We start from the raw sequence: 9,958 nt of genomic DNA, 5'->3' as shown, positions 1-9,958 counted from the left end.
CGGAAGAGTTTGGAGTAGGGGCAATGCAAATGGATCGTATTCTGAAGCTCTCTCTGGGTTTCCTGCTTATAGGCTCAGGTACATTAAAGCATGGTTTTCACTTGTTGTCACATTTCACCCAGTTATGTGTTAAAAAGACTGGATTGATAGCAGGAGATTTCATTTCGAGGGTTTCTGCTTATAAGGGATGGACTTTTCTGATGCTTTTTTTTTACCTTGATTCTGTCAGTTCTTGTCTCGGCTGAGGAACTCGATTTTGGTCACTGCGAAACAGTTGTGACAAGGTGGGCGGATTCTTCTTCTCTCGAGGAAAATGTCAGCGAGAACAAACGCTCACTCCAGGACTTGCTGTTCTTTCTCCATGTTCCCCGGACAGGAGGCAGGACATATTTTCACTGGTGATTCTCTTACTGGTTTCTAGAGTAGATTAAAAGAGTGAAGAATGAATTTTCTTTCACCATTGTTTTCATTGCCATGCTTCCTTTTTGTTACCGATTTTGTAGTTTTCTGAGGAAGATGTATGATAGCACAGATGAATGCCCTCGTTCTTATGACAAGCTCCACTTTGATCCAAGGTACTTTCCGTCAATCTAAATTCCTCTCTTTGAAGTCTATCAACTCCATCGTTGTTCTGGTCATCTGTTGTCATTTCCACCGGTTGCTTGGATGCCAAGACTTGTGACACTCGTGTAGACAGGAATACAGTTAATACAGAAGCTCTGCTTATGCTGTTTGTACTTTCTGTGGACTGCTAGAGCTGACATGCAGATGGCTTAACCTAACATGATATGCACTGGTAGTTGGCTCAACCTTGCATAGATGACTTAACATTTGTCATGGTTCATATTTTCTAGCCTCCTTTTGTTAAGGAAAAATAAATAGAGATGGCTAGAACAGGTCAGTTACTTGGTAGAGTTATGGTACTAACCTGCTTAAATAATCTAATGCTGTTATCCAGTCTAGTTTCTGTCTCTTTATTGTTAGAGATATTTCCTTGGGAAAACTTGTCTTGTTATATCTGGGTTCAACAGATTCTTATGAGTATCTGAGTTTTGAATTTTTTTTAGAAAGTTTCTGCCATTGCTGAATGTTAAGATCGATTGTCTCATATATTGTGTAGAAAAGCTAAGTGCAAGCTGTTGGCTACGCATGATGACTATAGTTTGATGTCAAAACTACCGAGGGAGAGAACTTCAGTGATGACAATCGTTCGGGATCCCATTGCTCGTGTATTGAGTACCTATGAATTTTCAGTAGAGGTTGCTGCTAGGTTTTTGGTGCATCCCAATTTAACTTCTGCGACTGTGATGTCTGCACGCATAAGGAAGCCAAATGTCATCAGCACACTAGACATATGGCCATGGAAATATCTAGTTCCGTGGATGAGAGAAGATCTGTTTGCTCGGGTAAGTATGTCTTCTTTCATCACAAAGCTGATGAGTTCTGAGCTTATATATGTATGACCAAAGCCCATATTCTAGCTTGAGATTTATGTTTAGTCTTTTTCGAATGTGAATAGCGAGATGCACGGAAAGCTAGGGAGGTCGTTATGATCGAGGATGATAACCCATACGATATGGAGGAGATGCTTATGCCATTGCACAAATATCTCGATACACCCATAGCTCATGACATAATTCACAACGGAGCCACCTTTCAGGTACTTTTCATGCTGCTTTTCTTATGCCATTCATTTCTAATTTGTTGGACCGCAGTTCTCAGTACATATTCATTTTGTTTCACAGATTACCGGATTGACAAACAACTCTCATTTATCAGAAGCACACGAGATCAGGCGATGCGTGCAGAAGTTCAAAAGCCTTGGTGAATATGTACTTAAAGTTGCCAAGGTAACTAAACAGGGCTAACCCATTGCAGGTTGATAATGCTTTCTTTTCTGGTATATCTTTGCAATATGATGCTCGAGGATTTTGAATCCTGCAGAGGAGGTTGAACAGCATGCTGTATGTTGGACTGACAGAGGAGCATAGGGAATCAGCTTCTCTTTTTGCAAATGTAGTCGGGTCTCAAGTGCTTTCTCGGGTGGTTTTGCATGATTCAACTGCAAAAGCCAAAGCTACTAAACCAGGTCAGTGTAAGTTTTCTCACTTTTAGAGGTGTTTTAATACAATTTATTGTGAATATTACTCATTTCTTTTCTCTACGCATCTAGTTCCTGTTGGTGTGTTTACACTTATTCAATAGTTAATTATAATTTCTCAAGAGTTCGAGGATTGATTGTATGACATGTGAATGAATACACAAGTGAGACTATCTATTGCTTTTGCTTTACGTAAAAAGTCATGCTAACAAAGTTTACTGACGTGCCCCCGGGTACCAAACCCTAAACTTTTTTTTCTTGATTCTTCAGAACCAAGTGTCAAAGTCTCAGAATCAGGGTCGGAGGATGGTGAAAGTCAGGTAAAATCCAAACTCCATATCACAACTGTTTCTCGGTTGTCAATTAGGACAGTCTTTTCTTTTTGCTAACAGTGTGTCTGTGACATTTGTAGAATGATACATCTAGAGTTGCTTTGGGTAAGGCAGAGGCTAAGAGTGGGAATGTAAGTTCATCTTCTGAAATTGAAAAACACCATAATTCCTTTTGTATAAATCACTATGGGGTAAATGGATGCTTTGTTTCAATCAATTAAACCTTAGATGACTGTCAAAACCCTTATGGAAGTTTATGAAGGCTGCATTTCTAATTTATGGAAGACTCAAGCAACAAGACGCGTTAATTCCCTAAAGAGGATTGCTCCTGCAAATTTTTCGAAAGAGGTAAGTGAATGTTGTTATTTGTCACAATGATTTAAGCTGGTAAACTAAAACGAGATGGGTGGCATGAATCTTTGAAATCTCTATTAAGATCTTGCCATGAAATTCTCTGGAAAATTTTCCAAGAAATCGTGTTCTTGATGCTCAGTGATGCATTCATTTTGCAGGCACGCAAAAAGGTTCCGGACAAGGTTATTCAGCACATAAGATCGCTCAACCACCTTGACGTGGATATCTACGAGTATGCGAAAGAAATCTTTGCGAAAGAACATGAACAAGTTTCAACAAAATCTGTCTTGACAGTAAGTCTTTTTTCGGTCCAAAGATCAAAACTTTTGTTCTTAAATTACAGGCTTTTGTTCCCTCAGTTCAAGAAGAAAACTAGAGCCTCTTCTCCTTGAAAGTGTTCATTTTTTTGCATCAGTTAGGCGATTGCTTAGATACCCTTGATCTAGAATGTTCTAGGAGGAGGCTTCTCGTTCTTTGAAGTGTTTGCGTCTGCGTTTGCGTATGCATATGCTCTTCAACCCGACATTGTTTCTTATCAGTAACATTGTTCATTTTCAGAATGAGTTCAGGAGCGTGCTTGGAGAATCGGACGATGACAAGTTGTGGAAGAAGCTCTTACCGTTGGCCTTGCTGGTCTTGTTACTCTTCTCCTTCTTTCTATTTGTAAAAGCTAGAAGAAGAACCTCAAAGGTTAAGATTTGATCGATTTAAACTATTTGGGCCGAATTGGTAATTTCGAGGAGTTTTGGGTCCCAGATGCAATATCTTATCTCTCTCTTTTTTTTTCTTCTTTTGTTTGGAAAGAAAAAGTTTTGTGTTGCCTTACCACCGGTGCAAAAGGATAAATCCGCTGTGAAAAAAGTATTGTATTAGAAATTAGTTTTAAGATTTACATTTTCGGCATAATCTCTATCTATTATCATTAATAACTTTATATTTATAAAAAAAAATGAATAGTTTTACAAAATGTAAACTATGTTTTTGACCCACTTCGATCCTCAGAAAATGTCACCCTAAAATGCACATTAGTTTTGCTTTTTATCGACCCAAAGTGAGGAAAAGAAAAGGAACTTTAATTGTTTCACCGTGTTTTATATTATATCTGATTTAGAAAAAAGAAAAAGGACACATCATGTGGGAGCTTGAGACCAAACTACTGGGACAGGGACCCACTTCCCCATGCCACAAAAATCGCGTCTCGTCAAGTGTCGGTGATCTCTCCGTTTCACTTTGGGAAAATATATAATGCTATTTCCCTAAAACTAACTGTTAAATAGGGTTAATTAAAAATAATAATAATGATGATAATTCCTCTAATAATTTGTGCCAGATCCGACCCACGAACCATCCTCCCATGTCACATGATTTGACATGTGGACCGTTCATGTGCCTTTGATATCTTGTTTTCCTTGTAAACTACTCGACACTGTCACATACTATACATTTAATACTATAACCATTGATATTTATATTACCATGTTTAAATAGTGAAAACTATTTTTTACCAGTGACATATGATTCAATAAAAATCCTAATAACCCTACGAAAATAAACACTAGAGTAGAATATGTTTGACTATTTTTTTTTCTACTAGCAATATGCATATGTTCTTAGGTAATATATAGAGAATTTTAACGTTGAAAATTAATATGCATATATACGATGATCATATTTTTAAAGATTTTCTTTACAGTGAAGAATTGTTGAAATCAAAATCAACATGAAAATTCGAACTTCTTTTTTTCATTTTTTTATAACCCCAAAAAAGAAGAAAGGTCTAGTCACACTGAAACCTCCAATGTACGTTACCACACAATAAAGTTTCTCGCTTTCTCTATCTCTCCTACCCGATTTCAGACCTGCAATCCCTAAATCCCCAATTTCGGACAAGTAGATTCGTACGAATCTCTCTATCTCTCGCCGGGGAATGCATTCGGTATAGTCAGCTGTACTGGAAGATTCGTGCGTCTCTCTACCGCTCTCTCGCGCGTTCCTTCTTCCTCTCCAGGCGGAGTTTCCCGGTGATTTTCCTGGGTTTCTCACCTCTTCGGTGCTCGGGAAACGCGAGAGAGGTGGCTCGTGGTTTTCTCATGAGCCTAATTTTAGTTTAGTTTAATGATGTAACGTGAAATTTTCGTCTGTCTGCCTTCAAGAATCGGCAGTGCTTGTAAGAGGAAAGAAATGCTTGGTTGCTTTTACGACGTAAACGAGTTTTTTTTTGCCATTTATGATGTTGTGAAGAAACTGTCTTATGATTATGCACGTCTCTGTCAGAGAGATGGAGTTGTGGGTGGAAACTATACGGGAAATGATTTGTAAATCCTTCATATTTACGCCAAATTTCATGCCTGAGAACTGCACTCCGAAAACTAGGTTAGTCAGGCACTGATTGATGATATTTACTGGTAATGCCAAATTTGATCAAATGAATCTATCCCCGGCTTGATAGTTACTGGTAAGGCCTGGAACCTTAGCTGTTTTAGTCTTCTAGATTCTTGCAGGTTCTTTGCCGTCGGTGCTATAAATTGTTGTTGTAATCTTACCAAAGCGCGCCTTTTCTTAGGCTTATGTGACTCAGTTGTTTTCTCTGTGTGATTTCCAGCAGTGGGTACCATGAATAATGGTTCTTGGTTGCCCGAGGTCGACTTCCAAGGCCTCTCGGATGATTTCTTTGATGACCTCATGAATCACATTGATTTCCCCTTAGAAGACGTGGAAAGTGGCAATGGTGAGGGAGATTGGGATGCCGGGTTTCAAGGCCTCGAGCCTCCACTGATGGATATGTTCTCGACTTTGTCCTCCGGCCTCAAGCGTGGTGGCGTTAGCAAGAGCAGTGGTGTGGCAGATCAGAAGCCCATACCCATATTGGTGAGTTTGCACGACAGAAACACTTGTGTTGGGACTATCATATTTGCATCGTATATTGTTCAAACACGATAGAACATGCATTTGCATTAGGACAACTATTTGGTGTCGCGTTTAGCTTTTTGGTTCGAACCTCGTCACCTGTCATTACTTTTTTTTTACCCCATTAGGTCATAAAAGAGTGAAGAGTGTGGTGCAACTACACTAGACACTAAGCATTACACATAATATGTCGTAGACAATTACATGTTTGTAGGCATTATATTATGCATTGTACGTCATGGATTGTATCGCACCATACAACTCATTTGCGTTGGGACAATAAAATCTTGTATTGTAGTGGTTTTACCGTTCAAGCCACGTCGCCTTTCACTACATTTTACCACACTAGGTAAGGAAAAAGTGCAGAGTATGGTGCAACTACACTAAGGCATTATGCATATTACATCATAGATTGTTCACTACTTTTGACTTTGGTGCATTTGTTTATAGGCATTATGCATGTTATTACGTCATGGATTGTGTCATAGAATAAAACATGCATTTGCATTGAGCCGATAATTTTGTTATTGCAGCCTACCCTTGTGGTTCATGCATATTACATTACATATCGTAGACTGTTTTTTACCTTTTACTTTGGTCCACACGTTTGTAGGCATTATGTATCTTACGTTATAAATTGTTCACACGATGCAACATGCATTTCCATCAGGACAATAACTTTGGCATTGAAGTTGCCTGTGCGGCTCAAACCACGTCAGGTTTCATTACTTCTTACCACATTAGGTTAGAAAAGACCGAGAAAAAGGGTCCTCTTTGTGGTGCAATTACAGATTTATATGGAACCAAGGAGGTTAGAAAAGACCGAGAAAAAGGGTCATCTATGTTCTTGTGAATCTGAGCTAGAAATCTACTGAACCGTGCATATGATTGTTTGTGATTGTCTAAATGTGTTTATGACCATAATTGATTGCATTTCTTATCCAAATTGTCGGGAACAGAGCTGAGTGTTTCTGCAGGAATGATTTGCTTATCGAAAAGGTTTTAATTTTCAAGTAACACAATCTGTGGATTGTTTGTGTTCCTGTATTTTGACAGTTAGTTTTGGCTTCATGCATGCAGAAACAATCTACTAATTCATCTGAATCCTCCTCTGTCATGGATAGCTCTGTCCACCAATTCGAAGTTAAAGTCTCGAAGCTGTTTCAGTCTTCAAGCCCGGTTTCAGTCCTCGAGAACAGCAGCAGTTCTATCTCATCCCAAAGCTCCAGATCACAAGGACTGTCCTTTCCTGTCGTGAAGGGTATGAGAACCAAACGCAAACGCCCCTCAGCTCTGAAACTCAGACTTCTCCTCCCATTTGAACCAGAGCACTTCTCTCCGGATGAATCAGAATCTGAAGTCCACTTTCCTTCAGAGAAACCCGACAAGAAGAAGCGCAAGAAGCAGAAAATCCACCCGGCTCGTGCCAGTTCAGAACCGAAAAGCACGGAAGGAACAATGCGGAAATGCACGCACTGCGAGACAACCAAGACCCCGCAGTGGAGGGAAGGCCCAAACGGGCCAAAAACCCTATGCAATGCTTGCGGTGTAAGGTTCAGATCCGGCCGACTTGTTCCAGAATACCGCCCGGCGGCCAGCCCGACCTTCATTCCATCAGTGCACTCGAATTCACACCGGAAGATCGTAGAGATAAGGAGGACTAAGCAGTTCGCCCAAGACACGGGATTGATCCACACCGTCACTTCCCAAGCGTAGGCCGGTTGATCCGATGAACCGGCTGCTCTTCTAAGCTAGGGTTAGTGTTTGTTTTTAGTACATCTGATCTAGAGAGAGAGAGAGAGAGAGAGAGAGATTAGGGTTTTTAGTGTCATGCGTCGCGTTGCATTGCAGATATGTCTGCAGTTGCAGAAGAGATCTTTGGCAAGACATTTGTTTCATAACCCTCTATTATTTTATTCGTCAGTCAGTTCAGTGGCATACAAGTGTATCGTCCTTGTGTTTTTCTTGGTCAGCCTTTAATAGCCAAGACTAATCCATGTTTAGAATAAATTTAATGTATGTTATTAATATTCCTTTTTCTGAATACTTTGTTTTTGTTTTGTCTGATTATAGATTTTTTGTTGTTGTTGTTGTTGTTGTTGTTTTCCTGTGTTGAAGCTCAACTCAAATGACGCGAACTTTGGAGAGGGAGACAGATGGGCCTTATTATTTAGGCCCATATTACATTGGCCCATGAGCACATGTATCATAAATACACCTTTTGTTTCCAAATGATGTTGCCGCTGTGAGTTTCGGGCCCAACCAATTTTATTTCCAAATTCAGATGTCATGGAATTACAATAAGGGTACCGAAAATGTATGGTTCCGTTCCGAGCTAATTTTTCATATTTATAATCGCATGATATCGATACAAATATCCAAATAATATTTTTGAACCATGTTTTCAAAATTAAAAATAAATAAATAAAAATGACGTGTAGGCAATGACAAATGTATACATACTTGGAAGACATATTCTGAATATTGTGTGTTGTCAGACTTTTTACCATCTTTATCGGTCTGTCCACCTGAAAGTTTTATTTTCTGTCGTCAATGCTGTGAAAGTTTCATTTTTTAAAATAATTTAAAATACAAAAAAGATATGTACTTGGTAAATAATTGTTGACGTAATGAACAGAGATTTCAATACATCATATATATATATATATATATATATATGATAGAGAGAGAAGAAGGTGAAGAAGACAAATGAACAGAAAGTGTCATCTGAATTTGAGGACACAACGACAGAGATTCCCCAGACCCTGTTGCCTTCCTCCTCTCGTGGGACCCATGCCTATTTATCTTCTTTTTTTCAAAATACATTTTTCACCCCCAAACAAAAAAAAAATCTGAATTAATGCGAAAAAAAAATCCATCGATCCATTTGATTTTCGTTTTAATTTAAACCCAAAAAAGAGAAAAAAGAAATGAATTATTCGCCAATCATGACGTCTCTTAATTGTTTATAATTAATAAAAAAGAAAGAAAAGAATCGGACAAAAGTGGGAGACAAGAGCCAACGGTGATGATGATGCCACGTGGGAAAAGACAGACGCCAGATCAACAGCCACTCAATTATTATTACCTCAGCGTTCGGTAGCTGTTCTCTGTAGCTGTCACGAGGGCTTTGGCAAAGATAGGCGCACGTTAACGTCTCATCGAAGTGCATGTTATGGTGCGCTTTCGGCGCAAGATAGCTATTATCACGTCCTTGTCAGTATTGGGCCCATTCTGGCCCATTCACAATCAATATGGTATGTTTTTTTTTTCCCACGCCCTTTCTTAAATGGGAAAAGACAAATCTTCTCTCCGTATCGATTGCATCATCAAATGAAATTATAAAATCAATTGATAAAATAGTATTTTCCGGATCTTTATTTTATTCTTCCTTACATCACTTTTTGGATCATTTTTGTGTGTATATTTAAAAAAATTAAGACTCTTTTACCAAAGTATATAAAAACAAAACTAGTATGTTAGAATGTGCATGAAATAAATCATAGAATCGGTTATATCAATTTATATATTATAAAAATACAGTTTAATCCTAAACCAACTCAAAACATCTAATAAGGCATATAGATTAGGGATTGTATGTGTGTGTGTATATATATATAGGAGAAAAATGAAAACATATGATAAAAGGAGTGATATATAAAAGAGTGGGTGAATAATGAAATGGTGGTTAAGCATTTGGTGAGGAATAAGAAATGTCATGAGATATGTTTTTGGTTGTTGTCTCTTGCAGCGACACTTCTGTTTCAGTCGGAAGGTTCTCACGACAACGACATCACAACTTAACTCCACTCACTCCCATCTCTTCATTGTTACTTATTTATTTTTTCCCCATTTCATAATAATAATAATTGAAATCAGAACTCATGCCGAGATTCGCCAGAAAATTGACCGCGCCATGCGAGATAATCTACTAGCTATGAAGGAATCAACCCGGAGAAATCCGGATAACTCATTGCTCGAATGTTGGTACCGTTTGACGCTAAATTAAATTCAGAATTTAGTGGCCTTTTGTTTTTACCACTGTCACATGGGGTTTTCTTAATTTTGGCCAAGAGCCTTTTTGTATTCAGCCTTGGCTTGTAATTTTTTTTTAAAAGTTAATACAAAGCACATTTACACCAAAAAAAAAACTTTTTGAGTTGTCTATTTTGAGTTGTAAAATCATTATGTTACAAAAACGTTATAATATTGTTTGTGAGTTATACTCTTTCACATTCAGCCTAAGTTAATTAAAGTAGGGAAA

At 38.3% G+C, this 9,958-nt stretch overlaps 2 protein-coding genes across 9 annotated transcripts in view; both read left to right on the top strand.

Moving 5' to 3' along the window:
* The window catches only part of LOC104826371 (protein-tyrosine sulfotransferase), a 5,023-nt gene extending 1,411 nt beyond the window's left edge, over positions 1–3,612 (top strand). The window contains exons 2-13 of one of the 3 annotated variants that reach the window (XM_010559034.2): positions 19–78; positions 230–398; positions 504–575; positions 1,121–1,406; positions 1,520–1,660; positions 1,746–1,850; positions 1,945–2,089; positions 2,372–2,421; positions 2,514–2,564; positions 2,662–2,781; positions 2,946–3,080; positions 3,346–3,612. In XM_010559034.2, coding sequence (XP_010557336.1) covers positions 24–78; positions 230–398; positions 504–575; positions 1,121–1,406; positions 1,520–1,660; positions 1,746–1,850; positions 1,945–2,089; positions 2,372–2,421; positions 2,514–2,564; positions 2,662–2,781; positions 2,946–3,080; positions 3,346–3,489 — 1,473 coding nt within the window. In that variant the 5' untranslated portion in view covers positions 19–23 and the 3' untranslated portion in view covers positions 3,490–3,612. Of the gene's footprint in view, positions 1–6; positions 79–229; positions 399–503; positions 576–1,120; positions 1,407–1,519; positions 1,661–1,745; positions 1,851–1,944; positions 2,090–2,371; positions 2,422–2,513; positions 2,565–2,661; positions 2,782–2,945; positions 3,081–3,345 lie in introns of all 3 variants that reach the window. The other 2 variants (XM_010559032.2, XM_010559033.2) reach the window with 2 other exon arrangements.
* A 973-nt stretch (positions 3,613–4,585) lies between these two features.
* Positions 4,586–7,704, top strand: LOC104826370 (GATA transcription factor 11-like). 6 transcript variants are annotated; one of them, XM_010559031.1, is made up of 3 exons: positions 4,586–4,808; positions 5,393–5,655; positions 6,775–7,704. In XM_010559031.1, the coding sequence occupies exons 2-3, from the start codon at positions 5,401–5,403 to the stop codon at positions 7,408–7,410; spliced, it is 891 nt and encodes a 296-aa protein (XP_010557333.1). In that variant the 5' UTR covers positions 4,586–4,808; positions 5,393–5,400; the 3' UTR covers positions 7,411–7,704. The 6 variants fall into 6 exon arrangements, with proteins under 6 accessions (XP_010557333.1, XP_010557332.1, XP_010557331.1 ...); XM_010559030.1 differs by having other exon boundaries at positions 5,390–5,655; XM_010559029.1 differs by having other exon boundaries at positions 4,586–4,859.
* Positions 7,705–9,958: the final 2,254 nt, after the last annotated feature.

The sequence above is a fragment of the Tarenaya hassleriana genome, unplaced genomic scaffold (assembly GCF_000463585.1).
Source record: "Tarenaya hassleriana unplaced genomic scaffold, ASM46358v1 Cleome5, whole genome shotgun sequence".
Classification (NCBI taxonomy): domain Eukaryota; kingdom Viridiplantae; phylum Streptophyta; class Magnoliopsida; order Brassicales; family Cleomaceae; genus Tarenaya; species Tarenaya hassleriana.
The sequence above is the reverse complement of the archived record's forward strand: the minus strand, read 5'-3'. Positions and strand labels throughout refer to the sequence as shown.

Bases quoted from the DNA above. Each gene is read 5' to 3' on its own strand.
- LOC104826370 (XM_010559031.1), top strand. From the start codon at position 5,401: ATGAATAATGGTTCTTGGTTGCCCGAGGTCGACTTCCAAGGCCTCTCG. The intron at 5,656-6,774 runs GTGAGTTTGCAC...TCATGCATGCAG, and splicing joins AGAAGCCCATACCCATATTG to AAACAATCTACTAATTCATC.